Source organism: Amblyomma mixtum, chromosome 6 (genome assembly GCF_055824585.1).
Source record: "Amblyomma mixtum isolate Tamu chromosome 6, ASM5582458v1, whole genome shotgun sequence".
Taxonomy (NCBI): domain Eukaryota; kingdom Metazoa; phylum Arthropoda; class Arachnida; order Ixodida; family Ixodidae; genus Amblyomma; species Amblyomma mixtum.
Genome location: NC_143017.1, coordinates 15,641,820 through 15,668,603, shown reverse-complemented (window position 1 = coordinate 15,668,603; position 26,784 = coordinate 15,641,820). Strand labels below are relative to the sequence as shown.

Genomic DNA, 26,784 nt, shown 5'->3' with positions numbered 1-26,784 from the left:
GCTACAAGTACCCGCGCCAAAAGTAGAGGAGACGAAGTTCAGGCTTCCACTCCTCGCCTTTCTGTGAATGTACTTGTAGCGCAATGTCTTTTTGAAAAAGGCAAAACCATCTAGCCCGGCAACCTACGTTGCTGTCGAATTTTCGTGCACTCCATAGAGGGCCACACATCATATGATAAAGGCGATTCGTCCGCCAGAACTTTGTGCTAGAATCGGTATCTTCTGCACTGGTGGGAGCTACGCCAGTACTGCATGCAATACTTGCGGGAAAGGGTTCTCTTCTTGGACAACTCTAAGCTGCACCATGTCCACTGATGGCATTCTAGGCTAATAGTGCAAATACTAAACATGCATGCGTACAATGGGTGATGATGTTTTCTGTGTGCTTGTTCTTATTATCTACACGTGCGCGACAGTATTCACTTTTTCCTGTGCGCTTGCTCGTGTCCGCATTTGTCGTGTATATTGCTGCTCACTCCCCCTCTTCCTGCTGCCTTGAACGAGGCGCCTGTCATTATGAGGCAGTTATAGCAGCGGAGGCCTCCCTCATTCTCTGAATTAAGTAATTTAATCGTTTTTTTTCATGCCTTGAATCTCTCTCCATACGGCTATATTTCCAGCTCAATCTCTTCGGGCAGGAGGGTTTATGAATCCGTGTTTGCTTGTGATTTGAATTTCAACAGTCTACTTGCCAGTGACGTATACTTTATTCGTTTATTGCGGTTTAACATCCCAAAGTGACTCAGGCTATGAGGGACGCCGTAGTGACGGGCTCCGGAAATTTCGACCGCCGGGAGTAGTTTAACGTGCACTGACATCGTACAGAACACGGGCCTCTAGCATCTCGCCTCCATCGAAATGCAAACGCTGTGGACGGGATCGAACCCGCGTCTTTCGGGTCAGCAGCCGAGCTCCGTAAGCACTGAGCCACCGCAGAGGGGATGACGAGTACTTGAAGAAGTGCATCCGCTCGCTGCCATACCCCATTTGCTCCCTATTATGCGAAGCATATTACTCGCACAACCGAGCTCTTCCTTGCTGCACCGCGCACGGCCGCGTAGCTACCACTTGACCTTCATCAGCACACCACGTGATATGACGTCACAACAGCTGTGAAAGCTGGGGCCTCGTGCGCTCGCTTGCGGACGCGCAGCCTCCGCCGGCGGCCTAACTCCCGCTCCTACCGCTAGGAGATACTGACGTCACGCAAAAGGCGACGCACTCGTTGAGTCAGTTGAGCAGCGAGATGTCGGCCAGGGAGAGGGCGGCTCGCCAGACCGCAAAACTATGCTTCGCATCCTAGGCTTAACCATTAGCTAAGCCAGGCCATTTTTGTTATTGCCATATGGGCTGTGCAAGATAGCGTGGTGTTCCCGTAGAATCACCATGCTCTCTAGCATGTATTTCGTCAGCAGCGGCGTTTCAATGACTGCCGTTGTATGTTGCCCGCATTTCGCCTGATCACCCCTCGAGCGTTCACTTCTGTTGGCGTGCATTCACCCGGAAATTAAATTCGTTTTTTTTTCTCGCATTGCAAGACACCACTTGACCGTAACAGAAATAGGTGTCTCATAATTTCTTTTTAATGCGGCGATTTCTGGACACAGAAAAGCGGGCTTCTCCACAGGAAGTGTCGTAGGGAGTCAGGATATCGTCCATTAAACCTGTCTGCCATGCGTGTCAGTGCTTAATCCCGACGCTTCGCATCTGCAGGGCGTGCAGGGACTTCCGGGCCCTAAGGGACCTCGTGGTGAGACTGGACTCAAGGTGAGTCGCATGCTGTTCGCTCTGGCAGTGGTGTGAGTTGAGGCAGCGGAGAAACACTGTCTTGAAGGCATTATTCGTGACATTCTGTAATGATGGGACATACGGGATTAAACCGAAAGAGACAGAGAGACTTTAATGAATAAAGGAGAGGTCTGCCTGGTGAACAGAAAGGTGACTACCAGTATGCAGGACTCTCACGTTTTCTTTCTTTCTTTTTGTATTCAAAACTTCATTTGCCGCAGTGGCTACTGGCAGTATAACTAAGATGAAGCCGGAGCGTGCCGGTTACACGCTACTCCAAGCCATCAGCACGAATGCCAGCATTAGCTTCTATTTGAAGCCTGGAGGCTGTTATTCGGAACAGATGAAAGGCGAGGATTAGTTTTGTTCTGGTAGTTACAAGCGCGCGATGAGCATTTAAAGCCTTGAGCACGCAAACTTCACGCTTTTTATGGCTCCGTGAATCACGCTTTTCCTGCCACCTTACACATTACATAGGTGGTCATCCTTGAACACTTGTATTGATGCCTGCATAAAATATGCACTGATTCATTATGAGGACTGAGGTTCGAGTTAGCACATGATCACAGGCGTTATAATCATAGCAGATGGGTTTCAAGAGCACAATAAAGGTCACTACGCTATGCCATTATTCAAAAAGGTTTCGTTTCGTGCTTTCTTCTCAAAGCTGGCCTTTGCGATTAGTGTTACTTATATAAAATATCAGTGTGCCGTACAGTATCGAGGACTGAACCCGAAACCGGAACCGAATCAGTCTATTTTGGAGATCTTAAAACTGAATGCGAAGCTTAACGACTCAAAGGAACCGCTCCGAACTGGTTCGCAGCACAGTTCAGCTCTACTTTTGTGCAGCACACCATATAATTTTCTTTCTTTCAGACAATATGAGAGGTCGTACTGCACAGATTTGTCGCCCGTTGTTCTTGCGACTGGGTGAAGGATGAAAAGGAAAGTGCACGGGCCTGCTAACTGGCTCCAGCCGAGTCACCACCGCTGCCCCGTGCAGATAGAGGAGAGATAAAAGATCAGAGGAAAGAGAAAAAGAAAAGTAATGACGCGCGCCGCAGCAACAACCGCGTCCGGCGAAGCGGACGTTGGCTGAAAAAACAGATAAGCGGCCAAAGCCGCGCTTCGTCACCACCTCCCTTCCTTTGTCGCCCGAGAAATGCGAGGATGTGCAAAAATGTCACCCAGTCTAAGAGTTCCCAGAACGGGAGCATGTTCCGTACATAAAACGAACTACGCGCTTCCATAATGTCCAGTTGGCAATCCTAAGAAATTTCACATCAGGCCAATGACAAAAACTTCAAGCTTATAAATCTTCTTCTTTCAGTTGCTTGCTGAAAATTTTTGTCGAATTGTAGAGCTGCTCCCTCTTGGAAGCACTACGTGCAAGCACCTTTCCGTTCACTTGGTCGTTCCCTACTGAAAAGTATGTGCAATGAATAAGGCATGATGTGCAACGTTTACTTTTTAAGGCGTTCATTTCTCAGAGAGCAGCTACAACCTGAAGGCCGTATAAATCGGGACAGTTTTAGAGCTCAGCTCTTCGGAGGCCGCTTCTGCGTTTTGCGGCGTCGCCGTCGCCATCGTCCGTTATAATCAGCAGTGGACACCTTACTCGCGCTTTAAGCTGCGAAACCAATGGAGCGGGAGCTTGGAAAGCAGAGGGCAAAACGGGTAAATTCGTTTTTGAGGAAAGGAAACGGCGCACTATCTGTCCCACACAAAACGGTGGACACCTGAACCAGAGGGAAGGCGCATAACTGCCCTCTTGGAACAGTGGGCACCTCAACGTGCTTTAAGTTACCTGGCGGCAGTGACAGATGTGTACTGCATGCGTTGGCATTGACAACGTTGTGCCAGAAACGAGGCGCTGAAGCAGTAGGCCATCGGCGTTCGTTGTGTTCATTGCCGTTGGCATTGACAACGTTTTACACTTCGATCATTTTAAGGAAAGGAAATGCGCATAACTGCCTCCTTGGGACAGTGGACGCCTGAATCGCGCTTATAGGTACCCCCTTTGCCAAAAGTAACCGAGCAACAGGTTCTTGCTTCTCAAACGTATAACGGAGCATTTACAGCAGCCCTAAAGACCGAACGGTGCCATAACGTAAGGACAGGGTCTCACCTTTCTTTACGCAGAATCAGAGCTTAAGGGCTGCTGCCATGAGTGCTTCCCTACGCGGCTAAGAAACAAGCCGCCTGTGCCGGGTTACTTTCGGCAAAGAGTGTACGTGGGGCGATGCGAGAGAGATGTGAGCTGCATGCTTTAGCGCTGAGAACGGTGAGCGAACTCTCGCGGTCAAACATTAACTGCCACCTGCCAGGGTGGCAGGGTGGATGGGGACTTTAATGTAGAAATAAAGACAAACAAACAGGAATTTCTTACCACTCATGTGGGAGAACATCCCGTTCTTCTCGCTCTTAACGCCTCACACGGTTGTGGCAACCTCGCGAAATACTTGCATAGACCTCTTCTTTAAGAACCAGGAATTGGTGCAGCAAGTAGAGCATATATTTATCTATTTCTCCGACCACAAAACTTCCTTCATGATAATCAAGAACTGTTAGCGGAGTGTTTTTTGAGGAAGGAGTATGTGTGAAAAATAACAGGTTGTCTGTAATTGTACACACATGTCTTGATGGAATTCTTTGCCTCAACCTATCGAAAACCTGAAACAGCTGTTGTGCTGCGCTCAAATTTCGCATTAGGAAGTTACGTGATTGTCGTAAATTTTTTTTATACGATCCTCAGATTGTTTGTTGCAGGTGACCGAAATAAGCAAAGAAACGTTGGCGTAGGGCAGTATTAGAAATAGTTTGCCCCCCTCCCAGCCCCACCCCTCCCCCCAAAAAAAAATAATTGAGGCACGTTATCGTCTCTTACCACTCGTCATTAGATGAACGTCGCCGATGGGTTGCGGCCTTTTTGTTACGCTCTGAGAATTTAGCGGACAGCTGCTTTCAGCGCTCCTACTATAATTTTATCTAGAATTGTGTCGATTGTGCTCTGGGTAACTAATAATTATTCGATGTGAACTGGCCCATCAAGCATATTTGTTTCCGAACAGAGTACACAGTAAATTACCGCTTGTTTTCCCTTGGCCAATGGGGAGAGCTATACAATGTTTGAGCAGAGAAAATATGTACGCGACGTGTGCACTGCAGTGCTTTGTGTCAGCAGCAACAACGACCGTCCTTGGCAGGCTGTTTTTAACGATGCAAACTCTTGCTTGCCCGAACAGGTGTGATGTCAGCACGTGTCTTGCTTAACTGCTCGTAAAAACTTAACAAAGTGATGATATTTATTCCCCGAAGGCGGGCTTTATTTAACAGAGCTGTTGTAGGGGTTGGAAATTTTGCGGCGCACTGGCGCAAGGTGGAACAGCTGCTGCTGAACTTTGCAAGAAGCTCACGAAAGGCAATTGTTGCACTATCTCCCTGAAATATCACATACAGGCGTCTGAAATGAGCGTCTCGGTCACCACCAGCATGGCTACCTCTATGAAAATACGCACAAGCATTTGTACTGAAGCGACATATACTGTGTCGAAATTTATCCCGATCCTCGATAATAAAGCCAGTTGTAATTAGTGACGCACTGGAATTGTTCCCTCAATTTTTAACGCAGGGTAAATACATCAGCAAATCGAAGAGTTATTATGGCTTTACGCCATTATTTTCATCTCCAAATTTCTCCATTCCTATCACCTGGAAAACAGTCAGGACGCTTAATTACATCACGCGTGGGGAATGCGACAGCATCTGAATAAGCGACATTTATGACAGACCACAACGCGGGTTTGCCTTGATGAGACTTCTGTTTGTGGCGACGCAGGTTGAGCGAGAGGGAGGGGGTGGGGGCAGGTGTGGAAAGAGCTGCAGGTGGCCCGTCACGTGACCCGATGAAGTCAGAACCGTCTCGGCCAATGAACAAATTTTGCAACAGACCACGACATCGGATTTTTTTCCCTAATGACGTCATAAATATGCCGACCAAAGAGTGAATTTTACGGCAGACCACAACGCTAGGTTTGTTTTCGTGATGAGGCTTTTAATGCTATCGCATAAATAGCTGCTGTAAGCATGTTATTAACAACAGCGGCGAAATTTGGTCACCCTGAATGACGCCTTTCCTGATTCGAAACACCTGTGTTGCGCGCGCACAGCGACGACCACTGCTGACATTCGCAGCCGACAGGAGGCGTGATCAGTGGCGAGCAGCGGAGCGCGGGTGGGACAGCGCCACGTAGTGAATCGACTTGATGGACGTCGCTGCGCACATACAGCAGGCGCTCGATTTTCGACGTGCGCGAGAAATGGCCAAAATCTGTTGAGCTAATTTGTCGAGGGTAATCGCGTTTTCGAAATTAAAAAAAAAATTCACATTTATTCCTGATGGCAATCTATAATTGGAACCAGGTAGTAATCTATAAGAATTTATCTAGCCAGCTTAATAGTTAACATTGTTTCACCAGTTTTCTGACGGCCGCCAACATTGTATCACTTTGCCAAAAAAGCCACCTTTTAACCTTATGACGCCTATTTTTAAATCTAGTGGCAGGCTTTCCTCGCACACAAGGTACAGGGTGGCAATTGGCTTCTACAGGAAGATGTCCCCGCAGTTCCTATTCTTCTAATAGCCGCAGAAGTCTGGCTGCAGCTTCAGTTTCGAACACACGGAAGTGGGTTCAATCTTTCTGAACTTGCCATTGGCTTGTTCTTTTTTGCAGTTAAATATATTTTCATGTCGTCAGAAAAGTTGTTAAATTGAGTCATAAAATATGCGGCTCAATGGCGAGCCCACCATTCCTATGATGATATTTCCGAAAATGCCGAATTAGTGGGTACATACACAACTCGGCAGTATTTCGTCGTATGTTATCGGTTCTGTGTAGTACATTTGAAATCTTTTTTGATAACCTTTTCAACCTGCAAGCCTGCAAATTCGGCTTATGTTTATTACCTAACAGCGTGATTCATGTGTTTTCCTGACTCAGCTGTTTTTTAAAGCCGCTTTTACATGAATAGGCACGCAAGGCAACCAAACTGAAAAATGAGGAGGAATATGCTCCTCAAATCGTAAACACGCGGAGTGTATATAGCCGGATACAAGTCAAGAAGAAAGCACCTTTTCCCAGTCAAAGGGCCTCCTTCGAACCAACGGCACCGGGCTATTCTCATGGCTATTCTGCTGTGGTGCACTTGTTGTTGGGGAAAAAATAATGTTGATGGTATTATTATAATCATTGCTTTAATTATTATAGTAAGCCAAGTAAAATGTTGCGTATTCACTCTAGCTGCTGTCCGCGTATATTCGTGCGGATTTTGCCTTCGACAGATAATTAAAGTAGGTCTATCGAACCAGGCGGCATAAAAAAAATTTCCCTTTTTAAGTTTGCATTGAGTCTTCATAAGGAAAAGAAGGCTAAGCATCATTAGGTTTGATCAGAAAAGCCAACCATGCTCGAAAAGTTGACTGGTCCCCAACCCGTCTGAACAAATTTAAACCAGTTCGAGCCGGCTCAAACCAGAACAGTAAGAGGCTCGTAGCCGAAGCAGCAACTGAACACGAAAAACGTGAACTCGAAACTAAATCAAATCCTAAAAAAATGAAGTTTGACACCCTGGAAAAAGATGCATTCGAAGTCTTTTATTCATGGATATAGTTCGTTCTCATCAGTAATAAATATACATTGCCACCCTCACAAGGAAAACGAAAGTAAATGAAACAAAAAGGGATAGGCCAAAATGCTGCGAAGCTGCAGAAGAGGCACGGAAAGGAAAAACATTTACGAAAACAACCTACTGCTTAGCCTGCTGCATCACATCTAAGAAAGCATTCAAAACGAAAGCACAACGGCTGCCGAATAATACTAACAGCTTCGCTTTAACTGTGAGAACCATTTGGCTAGAGTCAATTCTCCTTATTTGTACTACCGCTTTAAACTTTTGCGCTCATTGACCCATTACAATTATAGCTTATATAAAAAAGCGTGGTGCATGGATAGGTAAGGCAGCGTAGTAAAAAAGGGGGAAGAAACACCAGCGTCCCGTGGTATGTTCACCTCGTAGATTGTATTCTGTGAACTTTGCTGAACCCTAGAAACCACATGGACGCCGGTCTTTTGGTGTGTTGCGCCTTTCGCGTCGATACAGTGCAGTGTGTGAGGAAACTGGTATGTACTGAAAACATCCCAGGGCGACGCTGGATTCGTGGGTGCTCCCGGTCGGCCGGGTGAGCCAGGAAGGCCAGGAGAGCCCGGAAACCCGGGCGCGCAGGGACCGCCGGGAATTGCGGGCATTAAGGTAAGGCTGCTTTGCGCGCCTGCGAAATCTCTTTCCTGAGCAGCCCTGAGAAAGACAGTGTGGAGTTGGATTTTGAATTTCATTTCATTTCATTTATTTCATTTATTTTCTCCTTAAGGGCCCGAGGGCATTACATAAGGGGAGGCGAATTAACATGATGTAAAAAATCTTGAACGTGGAAAAATGTGACCTTGCATTCTGACCTTGCATTGCGGCCGTTCTTCAAGAGGAAAGCGTTTGCATAACAAGTCAATATATAACCTCCCTACCCCAACGATATGATTGAAGGGTCCCTGGGTTCTTAGACCCGGAGAAGTGAATGCACTGGTGACACAGGTGAGAAGATGACACTGATAATCAAAATGAAGTGCTGTGAGAAAAAATAGAACAGCTTTATTCAAAAGAAAGCTTATAGATATTTACACAATTAAACTTATAAACACTCAGTAGACATGGGCATGATGTATGAGAATACGAAAACTTCGTTATGCATAGCGCATTGCCACTTGACATCAGTAATCCGGCATTACTCTTTCTTTAACATTTCGTAGCTTCCTGTACAGGTCATGTTAATATAAGAGCTCCATCTCCCCGGTCTTTCTCTTCGGTTGTTACATACAATTTTTCAGATCACTACTTTGTAGGTTGTCAGATCCTTTTTTAAATAGATCACACCATAATGAGGAGCGAATTTCATAAATGGACATTGCCACACTCGATTACCTTATAGCGGACTTTAACTAGGTCTATTACCTCGAGGAAGTTTGTTCTTTTAACGTGTATGACAGATTTGTACAGGATATCAGTTCCATAACTGCCTCATTACAAAAGGTCAAAGTTTTCAAAATTGCAACCCAAATGTAAGAGGAATCGCAGAAAAACACCCTTTGGACACGTGGCAAGCGTAGTCTCAATAAGGCACGCCTCAAAGATAATTTCAGGTTGCTTAGAAATAAAGTTACTGCCATGACACCAACACTCTTCGCGCAAAACTTGGTCAACAATTAATTACCTTTTTGGAAGAAACCCAAAGCCATAAATTAGTGAATCATTTGGTAGATCCCTGAAAAACTTGCCCTCTGCGGCCTCTGAGTTTAATCCGTCTTTCTCCAGGTCTCCAGGAAGTTTTCTTAATCCCACTGTGAGGTTCCAAGGCCTTCATATTGCACAGCTTCTTCAGCTTTTCTCCCCTATTTTACACCCCACGATTTTTCAAGCCTATTCTTTAGCTTCAGCTCCAAGAAAGCTGCAGGTATGAATAATGTCAAAATGAGTGACGCCCAACGTAATTTTAAGGTATTGCAATTCGTACGTCTTTTTATGTTGTAGTTTTTTATTACTCACTGCTTCATTCCACACCATGTAAAAGTTGGCAAAGTTAAATCATTACTTTAAAGTGGCTCGTTAAATGGTATTGAAAATTATACGCGTTTTTCAATTTTACCTGTGATTGCACGCACAGATTTTCGAAAAGCACCTATTGCGGCCTGTGTACACTTTGCTCTCACGTATAATATCCTATGAGAAATTAGGTTTCATTGAAGGTAAAGGAACATGAAGGAATAGTGAACATTTGATGTACCTTAGAAATAATGAAGGTAGGCATAGATTTCGCTCTTTCATTAAGCATATTTCAAAATTCAAGGCCTGTGAATACAATTGAATGACGACAATACTCATTTTTTATCCTGGGGCAAGAGAAAACAATAACTTAAAGGGGACTCCTCAGCTCAATATGAAAAGACAGAAAAACAGTCAATAGGTTTCCGTTGAAGTGATTCAGCTCAAATTAATTACTTACTTGAAGTAATGAATTAGAAAAGCAATATTGAGATAATCAAGTCATATCTCTTTAGTAAGTTTAGGAATTTAATTAAAGGTTGATTACTGTATTTGGAGTGCTTATGTACTTAGTGCGCGATGCGACCCTTTTTGAAGAACAAGTATGCGTACCAAGGTAGTCCATATTTGCTACCCCGCATAAAGACACGGTATAGTTATTCCAGTCTGAATGAACGCATTATAAAGATCAAGTGATGAGTGGTGTGTCGAATAAACGCATTTTTTTATTATTTTGTCCATTGCTATTACACTATGTTTAGCATTTCGCCACTCTTGTTATTCGTTCACATTTATATCTCGACAACTGCTTTTATTACTTTCGTATTTTGGCATCGCCCTATTCCTTGTATTTATTTGCACTTTAGGCATCTAGAAGTGATATTACTTTTGTCTGGACTTTGGCGTGCTCTTTCTTTTTTTTCCTTACATTTCAATTCACCTTTGCTTATATGCTTATCTTTGTGCTATATTATTGTTGCCACCCCTCTTTGGCCCTGTAAACTACTCTAAATAAAGAAAGAAATGAGGGGGGCTTGCATTTAGACTTTTCTTGAAAGCAACAAACAAAAAGTACACAGCACTCCTTGCTTTATGGGCCGACTGGAATAGGCTTGCTCTGGTCATCGGGGTTCACCAGGTTTTTTTGTCCCCTCCGAGAAGACGACTGACTATCCGGCTTACCAACGTAGGGCGCCACAGGCGATGTCGGCAGGGTCGGAGCTCCAGGGGCGGCCGGCCCTCCTGGAGCTCCGGGCTTCCCGGGCCCCAAAGGTGAAGCCGGTGCCGAAGGTCCTGCTGGACTTCCCGGAAACCCAGGCCCGCAAGGCCCGCAGGGCGACAGAGGCTTACCCGGACTCCCAGGGCTGCAAGGACCCATAGGCCCCCCTGGACCACGCGGATCACAGGCTTGTAGCACTTTCTTTTTTTACGTGTACTGCTATCTGCGTTAAGTGCTAGGCCTACGACACCAGAGTGAATCATTGTCCTCAGTGACAGAGTATAATGAGTAAAACCTAACTAACCCGACCGCAAGCAGAAAAAAAATTCAAAGGACAGTTACAAGATTGAGGCGTGCATGACCAAGCTTGGAATTGCGATGACAAAGACATATCGCACTTAATTTATAAGTATGAATGCGCTGACTTTTGCGCTTGTTACAGGCCGAACAACGGCACGTGATGACGACACGGTGAAACATGGTTTTATTTGCTGGGACCCTAGCGCGAGCGCTTCGTTCCGCGCCACTGGCTGCTTCCAAGCGTTCCAAGGCCACCAAGCGTTCTACCCTATTGATTGACTGGAATGTTATGAATGAAATGATGGTGAGCATGGTGAGGAAACTACAAAAGAGATTGTAAGGCTTGCCTCCGTGATCGATGAGATGATTTCGTGGAAGCTTGCTCCTGGAGGTTCAGGTCTAGCGGTCGCTTCAAGAGTCTGAGACCAAGGCCAATGAATGCCCTGCAGGGCATTCATTAACCCTGCTAATGCCCTGCAGGGCATTAGCAGGGTTAAAAAGAAGAAAATTGGTAAATCGTATTAAGTATCAAGTTGGTTAAATATTTTATTAATTAACTTTTTAACTATTACAGTAGGCGCCTAGTTGCAATAGAGACCTGTAGCAGGTGTTTAGAAAGAGCCATATCAATTTTTAGAAAACACGATTACCCTCGGCGCTGTGGCTCGACAAAATATGGCGACATAAGGCCAAAATACATGCGCTTTCGAAAAGCAGGCAGGCAAAGCAACCTTTCGTGTGCATGTAGCTAGCCAAAAAAGCCACATTTTCTTGAGCCACAGAGCCAAGAGTAATCACGTTTTCAGTATCACAAAATTCATATGGCTGTAGAAGAACTGCAGATTGGGCTAGTTGGAGTAGATTCACAAGGATGGTTTTTTAAAAGACGCCCATGTACAAGAAACAAACTGTAGAAGAACTGCAGATTGGCTAGTTGAGGTGGATTCATAATGATGGTTTTTTTAAAAGACGCCCATGTACATGAAATAAACTGTAGAAGATCTGCAGATCGCAATAAAACATCAGTTGTAACTTCAGCGCTGGTGTGTGTGTCTTGTCTACTTCTCGGTCTGTGTGTGTTTGCGCTCTTCAACCATCATTATGAATTCATATGGCTATTACTAACGGCCGGCTGCAAATCTCTGATCGCAACTAGGCGCCTAACGTCAATAGTTCAAAAATATTTATTATTGATTAATTAATCAGTCTCCGACTCACCGTTTTTCTGGCTTCCGCCAACACTGGCAATATCGTGCCGCGAAAAGCCCTATTTTCCACTGACAAAGTCTATTTTTGAAATAAAAAAAACTGACTCTTCCCTGAAACCCCTAGTATAACACCTCTTTCTTACCGGTACTCGCCTATGTGGCAGAAACCTGCAGGCTAACGTAAGTTAAGGACAGCGCAGCGACCTTTGAAAACAAAATGATAGGTGTGACGTTAAGAGACAGGAAGAGGGCAGAGTTGATCAGGCACCAAACAGGGGCTAATAACAACCTAGTTGAAATCAAGAGGCAGAAATGGCCTTGGACAGGGCGTATAATGAGAAGGCAGGATAACCGATGGTCCTTCAGAGACGGGATTCCAAGAGAATGCAAGCGTAGTAGGGGGCGGCAGAAAGTTAGGTGGGCGAATGAGATAAAAGTGTCTGCAGGGATACATTGGCCGCAACTGGCACAGGACACGGTTAATTGGAGAGATATGGGAGAGGCCTCTGCCCTGCAGTGGACGTAGTCATGATGTTGATGTTGCTTACTTTATGCAGGGTGTTTCACCTAAGACTTTCTGCAATTTTTAAAAACAAGCTATTTGAATTAGACACGTGCTTTTTCTGGCATAGCATTGTCAATGGTGTATTACATCATAATGCAGCTAAGACGTGCTAACTAGCAGGCTTGTTAACCAATATTTAATAGTTAACTTTTAAACTATTACCGTTGGGCTCCTTAATTATTGAGAGGCATGTAGCCCACCGTAATTAATATCCATATCCGTTTTTAGAATTTCGAGAACGCGATTATCCTCGGCGCTGTGGCCCAACAAATTTTGGCTATATCGACGAGTTAGGTTCACTGGAGAGGTTGCGTTGCCTGCAAGCTTCTCAAACCGCATGTATTTTGGCGCGATGTAGGCGAAATTTGTTGGGCCACAGCGCCGAGGATAATTGCGTTCTCGAAATTCTAAAAACAGATATGGACATTACTTACGGTGGGCTACAGGCCTCTCAATAATTAAGGAGCCCGACGGTAATAGTTTAAAAGTTAACTATTAAATATTGCTTAACAAGCCTGCTAGTTAGCACGTCTTAGCTGCATTATGATGTACTACCTCACCGACAATGCTATGCCAGAAAAAGCGCACATCTAATTCAAATAGCTTATTTTAAAAATTGCAGAAAGTCTTAGGTGAAACACCCTGTATAGTGCGAAATAGGCAATGGCGCGCATCTCCGTTCTGTCGTCTGTTGGTCTTGCATTCGGTTGCATTTCAGAATATCGTAATTTTTTTAGTCAGTCCTTCAACCTCTCCTACTCGGTTCACCACGAATACGGGGCAGTAACACGCACTTTCTCGCCCGATTGCAAGTTTATGGAATCCTGCCCGGGCATCGTCAGGTATTTGTAGCGACGCGCGGCAGTTGTCGCGACTTGAAAATTGCTTGGAGACTTCAGCATGGACTCCCTTCTTTTGAAGTAAAGCCACACAGCTGTCATAGTAAAACTACGTATTTTGCCCCAGCCCTGTATCGACATCTCATGCCAGCCTATTTAGCTGTCTCCTGTAATGACAAAACATTTTGAGATCTCGCAAGATATCGCCTCTTCTGCTTTGGCCGAACGCCTCCCGCTTGAGGTAAAATAATGGCGCCTTAGCGCTTAACTGCCGATAAATGTTGTTTTCTGGAGGTTGGCAAGCGGTGCACAAGCATTTTGCAATAGGCCACATTTCGAAATGCCTAGCAAGGCTGAACGCGTTGGCAGCCTACAAATGTAGGCGATTGGAACAGCGGTACGGGGATCCCCTCTCCCCAGGAAGACTGACGAAACGTGGGTGTGTGTGTCTGTGCAACGCGCAGGGAGAGAAGGGCCAAGAGGGCAAGAGAGGCAACGACGGCCAGACAGGTCCGCAGGGGCCGCCCGGACTCCAGGGCCCACCAGGAATCCCCGGCGAGCAAGGCCCTACGGTGAGTGATTAGCGCCACTGCTTGCGAGTGGCCGCGGTGCACACCTCACCTAATTTTCTCATAAAAATTGGCAGCAGAGAGCACTTTCGTCCTGGCGTCTGACGCGAAACCAGAACGCCATTTTCTTTATCTGCTTATAAGGTGCGCAAGAGTTATCGTCTTCTGAACAGTTTCTTCGATGTCATTCACACGCAGCCGTAGCCACTCGAGAACAACGAGGAGCCACTGCGCCCCATTCGCCTCGGAATGCCCGGCGAGGTACCGGAGTGCAGCCGCAGCTCATTAGCGCTCCTTGAGGGCTCTGTTTTTCAGTAACAAATTTGCACGCGGTCGTATTGCATCGGAAGTGAATTGCTGGACCAGACGGCTATTCATATCCTGTAAACAGCGCATTATTAGGCCGGGACTAAAAAGGGCACACAACAACACGAGCGCCACGGTAACAACTGGCGGTAACAACAACCTCCTCTCCTACATTGCTCCACGGTGGCCGTATTTTGATGCAGGCAGAATGTGAAAACGCCAGTGTGATATTCGATATCACTCGCTGCTGCACAAAAAAGAAGCTAACGTGGTCGCAATTTGATCTGTAGGCCTCAACTGTGGTGTCCCTCGTAGCCCACGTGTATTAAGCTTCCGGAAGGTAAAGCCTACGGGCATGACAAGCAACTATTGCGCGTCATTCTGGTGTTCTGTGCTGTTTAATATATGCGTTAATATAATATACCGTAGCGACGGTAACCCATCTACTAGTGCAGCAAACTTGTTCACATGTTCCCAAAAAACTAGCAAGCAACTTAGGAGGGTAGATGTGTAGGCCAGTTGGTGAGACATGAAGGAGCTAGACACCGCATGGACACGGGACAAAGAAAGAAGAACTTGGGCTTGAAGAGGAACTTAGCAAGTTTCAGGATACAATATCTTAAAAGACACCTGCTCGGATAAGAATAATATTCGATGTTAAGGTTAGCGGACTGCATTTTAACAGAAGGCTATAGCTCATCACGGGATGACGGAAGTGCGGTTTGCGGATGAGATTAGGAAGTGTGCGAGCACAAGATAGCGGCAGCTGGCACAAGATCGATGTCCTCCGATGAATAGGTGGACAAGCATTTGTCTTTTAGATGGCGTAGCTAGGCTGATGATGATCAAAGCTACGGTAAGGTGCTGTTGCAAATCTTGCTACCTTGATAGGTTAGTGCCGCCTAATATGAAATATCTCATTGGTACAGAAAAAGAAGTTCTGAGAAGCCAGAAAATTACCTAAATATAAAGCACAGGTAGCGAAACCATTCGCGGATTTCCGCAACGACCGTGGTTATGAGGTTTTGGCTAGATTAATTTGTTGGGTCGCCCAGATTGAGCAATGAATATTCAAGTTTAGGACAGACAAGAATTAAATAGGTGGACGGTTAGCTTATTTGGTTATGTTCATTAGGTAAGTGTTCCAAGAGAAATTCTGTGTTAGGCTGATTCCTAAATATTTAATGGGCAAGGATAGTCGGAGATCAGTCCATGCCTCACTTGTAACGCGCTTGTAGAATTCTTTTTTTAAAAACGCTTGTTGCGAGAGGATTGTATACAGCTAAGCAAGCGTGTCCCAAGATGCTGCCTCTTAAAGAATTTATTATGTGTATTGCAACCAAGGGAAGTAGTGCTCCGCCTCAGTGAATTACAGCATGCAAAATGTTACACTTTCAAATCGATTTGCAGCGATACGTGTAGAGCTTACAGTGGTAAAAAAAAAGCTAAATGAATTCGGGTAGAGTGTGCCAGTAACCCCTTTATTTTTCGAAGTGTACATGATAGTGTTCTCAAAAGTGGTCCCTGCGTTACGAGTTGCAATAAAATATTTCTCCCAACCCATCTCAGTAGGTAGCATTAATTCAAATAAAGGACTTCTACACTGACTGATATGCACAATGCAGAGAATGAGAGCAGCATGATCCCAAAAGAGAAAATGATAAGAGCCAAAAACTTCAAAGGAAAAAAAAAAAGAAATCTTTATCTTTCATGTATGTGCGGGTACATGAAAGGACTGCGTAAAAAAAGCTGCCCTTCGGCAGCTTTCTTTACCAGGATATCAGGGAATAAACACAAATGAATATAATTCACCCGAAATGCAAGGAGCGGTGAAAGATATTCACACTTGATGGTACAGGAGAACAAAATATTCTTAATATTTCGCAGGTTGTGCACGAACTTCGCTCCCACGAAGACATGGACAACCGCGTCGCACGCTTCTTGTGCCTCCGCGTATGGCTACAATCTCAAGTCATTTTCGAAACGACAAGCACAGCGCAAAATGCATTCGGGCAGTGCAAAAACATACGAGAACTTACAACTTTCCAATTGGTTGAACCCGCCTTCGCGCAATACTCTCGAAAAATGCGTGAGACGCAGGAGAAGGAAACGGACTGACACCGCCAAGCTGTAGATTTTCATCCGGGACATTGTTTCATTTCATGAATATTATTTGGTGACCATGGCATTTCTTGTATCCGCAAGAGAGCTGCCGGTTCTGCACTAGGATGTGTTTTCCACATCTGTTCATTAACAGCCACTGTCGCGTACTAGCGCCCAACTGTATTAGCGCGATGCGCCAACAAGTCTAACAACATCCTAGCTGGGCGATGTGTCTTGCTGTAAACAGCAACGAGAGAGCATTCAAAGTCGAATGATAAACTAAATCATCCATCATCGGCGAGTAAGGTTTTACGACGAAGAAAACTCTGCAGAAGAGTGCTGCCATACACGTGCCCGAACATGATCACGGATTTCAAAGTTGCAGAATAGGCCTACGCCAGATCGCTCTGCTCGCTTGGTGTGAACTTTTTGTTGTGGAGAACACCAACTTGCAGACCTCCACATGTGCATGGGTCACTGATTCGTGTAAAACCCACACTCTCGGTGGATCACGCCCGTTCACGCAAAATCAGTGAACATGACAGCGTTGACGCTTGGTACAAAATAGAACTTGGGGAGAGATAACTGCGCCAAAATTTTCGTAGACGTGACCAAACATCGCTGGTGATTCGAGTGCGAAAGTTCCGCCCTTTCATATTCAACCTTCTCACAACTTGGCCACCTTTCCGGTCCGAAGAAAACGTCGGCAATATTTCTATGCCCCTGTAGTGTCCCTTTAAAGGCACCTAATGCGTCAAACTTGAGGCGAACGCGTGCCAAACGTTTTTGTGCTAGCATTTGAAATTGTGATTTAATCGTCCAATAAAGCTGCGACGGCGTTCAGAATTTTCCTTAGCGTGCAGAGCTGGGTTGGAGCCGCATGATGACGTGATCAACAGTGGGGGTGTTTACATTTCAAACTCAGAAACGCTTGCTTGATGGAAGAAACAGAAAGTGAAGACCGCGGAGCGTTCCTTGTCGGTAACCGAAGACGCAGAGAAGGGTGTCGACGAAGTCGGCAGAAGTTTGGAATCTCAACTTCTGTGACCTCTTCACCGGGCTTATTGGGACTGCTTTGACGCTGTGTGAAGGCGCCGTAATGTCGCGCTGCTTTAACCACAGATTGCGCCACCTGTTTAGGCGCTAGTTCAAAAAGTCTTGGCATACTTACAAGCTTCACACATGCCAACTCTCCAATCCCGTCGAACATTTGAAAATGCACTGGAAAGTTGTAGTCCTGCGCGTGTTTAAAAAACTTCACCCCCCCCCATGACACCTCGATAAAGAAACCAAATGCGTTTCCGAGTGTCGAGTTTTGTAACAAGAGGCTTGGTTGGCTTTCCTATTCTTCCTTATTGATTTCAAAGCCATGGAAATATGTTTGCCGTTTAAGAGTGTCCTATCTTTTACGTCAGCGCTTAAGATTAACGCACCCTTAAACGTACTATACTACCCCGTAGGGAACAGCGAAACATATTGATGAGGCGGAAAGCTGTAAATTTGAGCGTTTTGAGAGAGAGAGAGAGAGAGAGAGAGAGAGAGAGGAAAGGACGGAAAGGCAGGGAGGTTAACCAAGCGATGCCCAGTTGGCTACCCTACACTTGGGGAGGGGAACAAAGGGGAAAAAAGGAAAAAGAGCAGCAAGCAAATGAGTTTTCTAAGTGTCCAGCGACCACTATGTCACAGGGACAGAGGGCGCGCACTGAAAACTTAAAAATTATAGGCGGGAATACGTAGGTCCTGACGAAGGAAGCTCAAAAGCCGTGAAAAAGCGCCCAAGACTCGCGGTTCAAATGATATATCGCGTATACAACGACAGAACAGAACAGCACATGTGCAAAAGAAGGTTCTTTGCGAAACTCTATCATACGAAACGAATTGCGTGGGACTTAAATGCAAGGTTGCCGAAAAAAAAAGCGTGTCATCACTTTAAGACGTGCTTCTGAACTCTTGTGCGCAGGCTTAAGTAATGCAACGTAAAATAATCGTATGTTTTATGATCTGAGAAGCAAATGAAAAAAAAAGAAAAATAAAGAACTGCACAGCGCAGACCAATATTTTATAAAAAAGCATTTGAGTACTTTTTATCGCATACATCAAGCCCTGGCATTTGGTTGGCGTTCCTAGCTCAGCTAGCCAGTTTTTTCTCTTCAAAGAAGCTGTAACTTTTTTTTTCATCAATGAGCGCACAGTTGCATAGATTTAATTCACATAAATGTGTACGAGAAATATACCCAACTCTATTTAACCAAAATAACTAAAATAAGTGCATTATGACTAAAGCGTAGGTTGTCACACATTTAGACACGCTTTGTCCCTAAGGCAACCGCAATGTGGAATGTATCAGCGAGCGACATTGCCTGTTCTTCCAACGTTGATGTGAACGCAGAAGGGAACCTGAACACTTTTTGCCCAACAGCCTGATGTAATTCAAGTGTTTTGAGATGGTTATCGACATTTTCTTGCTCTTCTGCCTCTTTGCTTTCTTGTCGATTCCTTTTTATATCATTCATGTGATATGACCCATTCCTGTATGAATCCAAATATGTCTCACATAATAATGAACGACATAAATGAATAAATAAATCTTTGGCGAGCTAATTGTGTCCACTTGAATGGTACAGGGTCAACCGGGCAAGGACGGACCACCTGGCCTTCAGGGGCGACCAGGCGACAAGGGACCCATGGGGCCGCCTGGACAGCCGGGACCGCCCGGCATTCAGGGATTACAGGTAGTGTGGTCTCTCGTCGCTGCGCTGCCAGCCGAGTTTTATCGTTTTGTTACTACAGAGCAGGCTGTTAGGCTGTTACAGGCAGCCCTCCCTGGAAAATCACAGCGTAGACCGTTGACATCGGATCACGTGATCGGCCAGGTGGTGAAGATTAACGATCACGTGACCGGCAGCGCCAACATGACCCCGCACCCGTTGCGGTTGTTGAGATAGTCTTAGTTTTCACAAACTCTATTTTTATTGAAATCGTTAACAAATGACGAACAGCAGCACAGCGACAGTTTCGCTGCGTTTAGCGCGTTACGCTGTAGAGCCTAAATACCTGCCCACTGTTTCTTTGAAAATACCGGAAACCTTATTTGTACCAGTGCGGAGGGCCACTAGTGACATATCAAGACGGTGAAGAAAACTGGCAGGAACATTATGGCACAAGCGAAATGAAATTCACTGCAAACGAATTTTCCCCCTATTTTCTTCACAATAGTGTTTGCTTCAGAAACAAGCAAAGATAATTATTTTATTACGTTACAGTTCTAGAGAGTGGGAGGGCAGCTGTAGTTAAAAGTATTAGTTCTCGCGGCCATCTGAGCTAGCGAACATGAAGGTATATGCCTGGTTCTTCTATCTCAGACTTTCTGCGAACTATTTTGATAACCGTGGTTTTGCGCTCACCAGCGAGCTGTTTCTGAGACATAATTTGGCATGGTCAGGCATGTAGCAAGCTTTCTATTTTTGCTTCAAAGTTTTTTTTTTTTATAAACGGGAGTGCACAGCCAGCATGAACAGAAAACGGGAAATTACTGTTTTTTTCCAGATGGATAAGTCGACCAAAATGTAAACTAAAGAACACAAAATGATGTTACGCAAAGACACAGTAGCCCTAAAAAAGTGTTATACATGTATAATATTCTTCAGTAGTTGAGCAACTTTGCCCCAGCAACTAGTGAGAAACTAGTTTCGCAACAATTCAGACACGTGCTGAGATTTGGCTGTTTTAGAAGTGGAGCACAGCTGTTCATTCAGTTTGTTCCGGAAAATTCAGTATACTTGACTCGCGTTGTTAGCAGCACCGCTAACATGTCACCACGCAGTGAATTTAGGTAAAATAACAATAACCATGGCGTGTTGGCAACAATGAACGCTGCAATGCTTCACTAGCAAAAACGACTGAATGTGAGGGCAGCCTTCCATAGCAAGCGCTCTCATTAGGTTCCTCTTTATTGTGCTAACATTTCGGCAGAATGCATTGCTACTCCTTCAACGTCGTGGCTTCTGATGTCTTCAATATCTTTGTTTTCTGGGAAAAAAATGTTTTTCTAATGTGTTTACATCCCTTACAAGCAGGAAAATATAGTCTTGGAGGAGGTAGAAGTTCCGAGACCAGCCTAGAAACAACATAATCTGCAATGGGGGAACTTACAAGGAGGCTTCCACGTTACTGGAATACGCGGTGTTTAACGCTGCTTCTTATTGGATGAACATGCGCGTGTCTCTTAATTATCACTGCTGAAATATTATATGGCTCGTTTTCGATTTCAAGTAGGCACTTCGAAATCTTTTGCATTTGTTATTTGGCATTGGTTTTTAATAACTGTTGGGAAGGATAGTTCATGAATTTCTCTACCATTATGGCTTAACTTGATTAGCCTAGATTCAGTGTTCACACAATTTGAGAAATGGTTATGTGCAGAGGCCAACTGGAACAAAAAACCGTCAAAATTTTAATGATTCAAAAATATCTCCATTCATTTCCTCTAAGAACTAGCCGTACTGCCTCTGTCCAGAATATGTATGCCGTGGTGCGCTCACCCTCGTATCGCGCAGGATGTGGAGGTCCTTGGAAAGGTGCGTTGTAGCGAATACAGAATGGTAACGTCCAGAATAAGCTTAGACCTCAGAAGGAAAGGGAAGAAATTAGTGAAGCCGGAGCTCGTTAACGAGTTGACTGTCAGAGGGAACGTAGAGGAATTCAGGATATCGCTGCAGAATAGGCATTCGGCTCTATCTGAGGGATACGATCATAATGTTGAAAGAATGAACGATAATGTCAGAGTTGTCATTACGGAGTGTGCATTAGAAGTAGGTGGTAGTATGGCACGACAGGATACCGGAAAGCAATCTCAGAAGACGAAAGATCTAATACCCCTGTCAAGCGGGCAAGTTAAGTGCACTTACGGGAAGTGGGCTTCGGCATCCCGAGTGACACTTTGGGCTACGCAGTGCTAAACGGGAAAGCAAAGTGCGCTGATAGTAAAAAAAAATGGCGACAGAAAATGAGCGGAATTTCTGTATAGGACGATGGAAAAGAAAAAAAGACTCATAATATTTGATTGCTTAACTTGATAGCGCAAATAAAACGAGGTTCAGCAGTTTTTAACGATGAAAAAAAAATGAAAATAGAAGAAAAGCCAAGACCAGCCAAGACTATCCAGAATTTCGACAACAAACAAGATGGCGGCGGGCAGCGATGTTGCATCTGATCACGTTTACTTGTTTTGTTGCTTCGCTTGTAGCTATAACCAAGGAACTTTTTTCTGAAAACAGTGTTATAGCACGTAAAATAAAGTTGTAAGTACTTTTTATGCACTATACATTTTGTACCATCGGAACCGCTGGCGTCGAGGCTACGCACTCGGCCGGCAAAGTATGGTCCGTGAACGCACTTTCAGCGGAGTGCACTCTTCCGCGAGTGACACTCCACTTGCGTCGTTTAGATGCGGCAAAGTGTACTTACAGCGAAGTACACTCTCCTTAAGTGCACTTAACTTGCCCGCTTGACAGGGGTATAAGAAGCGCCAAAGCATGCGGGAGTCCAACCCTACAGACAGAATAGAGCGAGCAGGGCTATAAAAGTTAATAAGTAAGCGCAAGGTATCCGACATAAAGAGATTTAACACGGAGAAAATCGATCATGCTCTAAATAACGAAGGTAGACTAAAAGGCATAGGTAAAAACCACTCTATGCGCAAAGAGATAAAGAAGGCAATGCCATTAGCAATATGGATCATACAGTAAAAGTAGCTGAAGAATTCTGAACAAACCTATACAGTAGGGAATGTAATCAGAACGTTAGTGAGAGAGGCAGAAAAACACAGCAATGGGACAGCTTGTCAGTAACGAAATAATTAGTAAATAAAGCTTTAGGAGCAATGCAAAGGGGGAAAGGAGCTAGTGAGGATCAGGTAACAGTAGATGTCTTGAAGGACAGATTAGAGATTGTGCTAGAAAAACTGGGCACCCTGTATACGCAATGCCTTGTGACCTCAAGCGTACAAGAAGCTCGGAAGAATGCTAAATTCATAAGCAAAAAGACGTCAAAGGCCGATCAGCTTACTGTCTGTTGCGTAAAAGGCATTTACTAAGGTAATCTTAGACTCCAATTAGCCAGAGGATCAGGCAGCTTTTCGAAAAAGATACTCGACAATAGACAATATTCACACTATCAGTGAGGTGATAGATATATGCTCAGAATATAACCAACCTCTGTATTAGCAAGGTGAAAAGTTGGGCTGGTTGGTGCATGATCTTGTGGCGGGAGCAGCGCAGCACGAGACAAAGTAAAGGGAGACGGGACACGACGCTGACTAAAAACCAGATTTTTAATGCACGTTAGTCGATTATATACATCTCGCTCGTACAAGAAGGAAAGGACATAAGCATGAAAAACACATACGATGTAGACGTGGTAAAACGCATACGTCGCTCTTTTGTCGGACGTTAAAGGCTTCTTTAATCTCCCTGGTCCGTTGATCAAAATATGACGTGATGACTCTTGTGTTCCTAAGCTGCGGAGCACATTCATGCTCTCTGCTGTTTTGCTAACTCACTGCTGATGGCGCCCTTTAGGGTTCTTTTGTGCTCTTGAAGGCGTTCATTCAAGCACCGCCTTGTTTGGCCAATGTAGGTGCGTCCGCATGACAGAGGGTTTTCATAAACTACACGTTTCACACAATTCACATGTTTTGTCCGGTCCTTTTTCTTGCATTGATTTTTTCTTTGCTAGCTGTTGACTTCGGCGCACAGGCTTCTTAACTTTTTCTGTGTTTACATGAAAACTTTTACGCCAGCTCTTGCGCCTACCTTTTTGAGGCTGTGGGAAATGCCATGAATGTAAGGAATGACCGCGTACGGCTTTCTTTCTTCTGATGTGGTTGGGGTATATTTGATGCCTCTAAGTGGTTGCAGTTAAGACTGCAAGAGATGACACAGGAGACTGCAAGAGGTGACGCATGGCCTTTCGCGCGCAGGGTCCTCCCGGTAGCCCAGGCCCCGCCGGTGCCACCGGGGAGCGTGGCGAGCGAGGCGAGGCTGGCCCACCTGGTGTCAGGGGTCCCCAAGGCCAGAGGGGGGCGCAGGGGGCCCCCGGACCCCAGGGGTCCAAGGGCGACCGAGGAGCAGCCGGCGAGAGGGGAGCCAAGGGCCACCGAGGACTGGTCGGCCTCCAAGGCCTGCCCGGACCGGCGGTGAGTCGCCTCGGTACAGCGCAGCCTGCCGGCCTGGAGTCGCTACAATTTTTTGCCCCCATATTTATCACTTTCCCCCTCTCTAAGCAGCGCAGTTTGTAAATCACACAGCATCGGCTAGAGATAGATGGATGGATAATTATCAGCATGCCCTCTGTATCGGGGTGGTGTCACCTAGCCATTGATTCCTACCGTTCTCAATATCTTCAAACTAACTGGCAATTTTATTCCTTCTGTTTATAAACTGCTCTCTTGAATTTCTTTACCAGACCCGTAGTCATCTCTTGTTCTGCTTTTTAAAAATGGAGCATCCTCTGACTGTTGCGAAACACCAGTGGTACTCGACTTCCTACGGCGGCATCGTGCATTGATGATTGGAGAGCCTTACACAGGATAAGAATGATGTTTTATCGTTTATCTGTCTTGCATGCAGCGACAGCAAATGTCATCCGTGGTGTCAAATTTTTGCCAGTCACACTTCCTTAAGCATCCCGCGCTAGTCTCGAAAAGCAAAGCGCTTTTTTTTTTTGGAACTCTTAAGAAATTTCTTATTTTAATCTTAGCTTTAGCCGTCCTATGCAGCTCCAATGTTGGCTTGTCCAGAATTTCCTTTTGACAGTGAGTATTTTCTGAGGATCGTACGTTTTGTTTAGAAGTTGTCTTAATATCGTTTTCTTTCCTTCGACTTTGTATTTATTAGCAAGCCATCTAGTTTTTCGCCCTCACGTAGTACCGATACTGCACTGGTATATGCACCTGAGAATTTTTTTCCCCCATCGCTTCTCATTCATTTCTCTCAACCGCTCTTGGTACTGTACCTTACGTAGCCTCACACGTTTCGAACCTCGACCACCTAGTTCACCTTGGACTGTTTTATTTATAGTCCTTCCACGTGCCACCAAGGCGATCCTACCGACTGTCTTCTGCTTTAATTCAAAAGCAGAAGTTGGGGCAGATTAAAACCATACCACAGGGTTTGCAGATGTGAAGCCCAGCTGCTTGTGGTGCCCTGTGTACTTCGTCTCGCAGGGTCTTTAACTTAACCTCCTACTTAGCTGGCACACCAAGCTTCGGCGATATTATACATATTTAGCGTTACGAGTACCGTGCTACCGTTATCGTTACTGTTACCGACGCATGAGGGACACGACTGCGCATGCGGGACTTTTACCGGAAACAACCACGGTTCCGGGCCCGACGGCATGCTCCTCCATTCGCGTGAAAATTCGAGCTTTTTCTCCCATAATTCTCTTCGTTGGGCACCAATCGTCCTGTTTCCGATGGACAGTCGCTTACTCTCTGATCAAAGCTACTGTTTCTCCGAGCAATGTTATAGGTAACTCAGAGAAAAGCTGCTGAAGACGGGCGTAGTGCGGCGGCTTGTCCAGCGATTGACACCCCTAAATTTTCACTTAAGCCAAGAATTGCAGAACCGCATGAGCAAGTGGCACGCACGCAATTGGAGCAGTATTTTGTCTACTTACATGCTTTCGCTATCGCAACGTACAGTTGTCTGAGAATTTTGAGAACGAGTAAACGCTCTTCGACAGCAGCGTTGGTACGCCAATAGAGCAGTGCTTTTACGTCGAAAGCGTCGAAAGGTGCCTTTGTTACTGAACAAGCTTACTGCAAACAAGGCCGCGAAGGGAACATGGTTTATGAAGCGTATAAATCAAATGACAAAAGGCCCCTCCAAGTGTTGAAATCAAGCAAATTGCCGTCGGTGGAAACATATCGCCAGCTATTAAAACAATACACTAAAAAAAGTTAGGAGGATGCCTAAGCTTCGCTTTAAAAGTAGACGCTACAGTACCTTCTCATTTTTTCTCTTATTTTTCTTGGTCATTTCTCACCGATGATCAATCTGCAATCACATTACCGATCACGGTGATCGATTAAAATCAAAATTACTTATTACTGATCACCATTCACTGTCTAGGTCATACTGCACGACCTAATACGCTACTATGTACTTATACACATAATCACCATTTGGTTCAATGAAATGAAGCTCGCTAACGCCGCCTTTTTACTGGGCGCAATTTACGACGCAAAGTAGCACATTAATGTTTGTTAGTTTTTTTTTTACATTACTGTCTGATAGAACACATCTCAAACACACGTTAATGAGTCATACGCACCACAACGTGATCACTAGGTGCCCCTCTAACAGGTTTCAACCAGCGACCCTTCTTGGCTGAAGCTCTTGTTTCAGCCAGCAGCAATTTCAGTCCAATGATGTTCCAACTCAGGGACATTTATGATGAAAGAGACTTTCCACCGGACAGGTTTTCGCTGTTGATGTGGTTTTTATCGTAGCCGCCCTTATAACTGTGTGGTTTTCCGTCTAGCTAGTGCAGTGCCGTTTCTAGCTGTGTGCTTTGTAACCAAGCTATATATAACCCCTTCCTGTACGTACATAATTACCTGCAGTGAATAGCATTTTGGAAAAAAAACCCTTCGTGGTCAATGCCTTGTGTTTCCACTTGGCACGCAGATAGAATAGGTTCTAACCCCAATTCCGGCTATTTTATTTTATGTGTCCTGATTGCGAGGGTACTGATTTTTTTTTTTTTGACTGACGCCGGATAACGGGAGACGCCGGGTTTTCACTACAACGAGATTCTTGCGCTGTCGTGTAAAAAATATGAGCCAGGTTGACGTACTGTAAAGTGGCAAAGAAGTTTCTCTTAATCATACAATGAAATTGAATGAGATGAAAATATTTCAACTGATATGTGATTGAAGGTAAGGTGATCGAAGCGTCTCGGTGATGCGCGGGTTCTGAGCTTGGGTGCCCTGTGCTGCGTGCTCTGCGCGGGCTCTCTGCTCTCGTTCTATGCGATGTGCCCTTGTCGTTCTTGCGTCATCCTCTTCTTGTGCCGCGTAAAATTTTGGAAGGAGGTGCGGATTTTACGCTCGGCGCACAAGGAGCTTCGGAGTGGTCATCACTCGGGGTCTACCACGATGGCTGAGGCCGGCGAGTCAAGAAGCCCCTCTGCCGCTCCTTTCGTAGTCATGGCTCCTCCTCGTGACCCC

General features: G+C 45.2%; 1 protein-coding gene across 1 annotated transcript in view; it reads left to right on the top strand.

The window, feature by feature from the left end:
* Positions 1 to 26,784, top strand: part of LOC149338280 (uncharacterized) — a 273,452-nt gene that overhangs the window by 192,647 nt on the left and 54,021 nt on the right. The window contains exons 32-36 of the mRNA XM_089550727.1: positions 1,714 to 1,767; positions 5,630 to 5,648; positions 14,037 to 14,144; positions 19,175 to 19,282; positions 23,530 to 23,745. Coding sequence (XP_089406853.1) covers positions 1,714 to 1,767; positions 5,630 to 5,648; positions 14,037 to 14,144; positions 19,175 to 19,282; positions 23,530 to 23,745 — 505 coding nt within the window. The remainder of the gene's footprint in view (positions 1 to 1,713; positions 1,768 to 5,629; positions 5,649 to 14,036; positions 14,145 to 19,174; positions 19,283 to 23,529; positions 23,746 to 26,784) is intronic.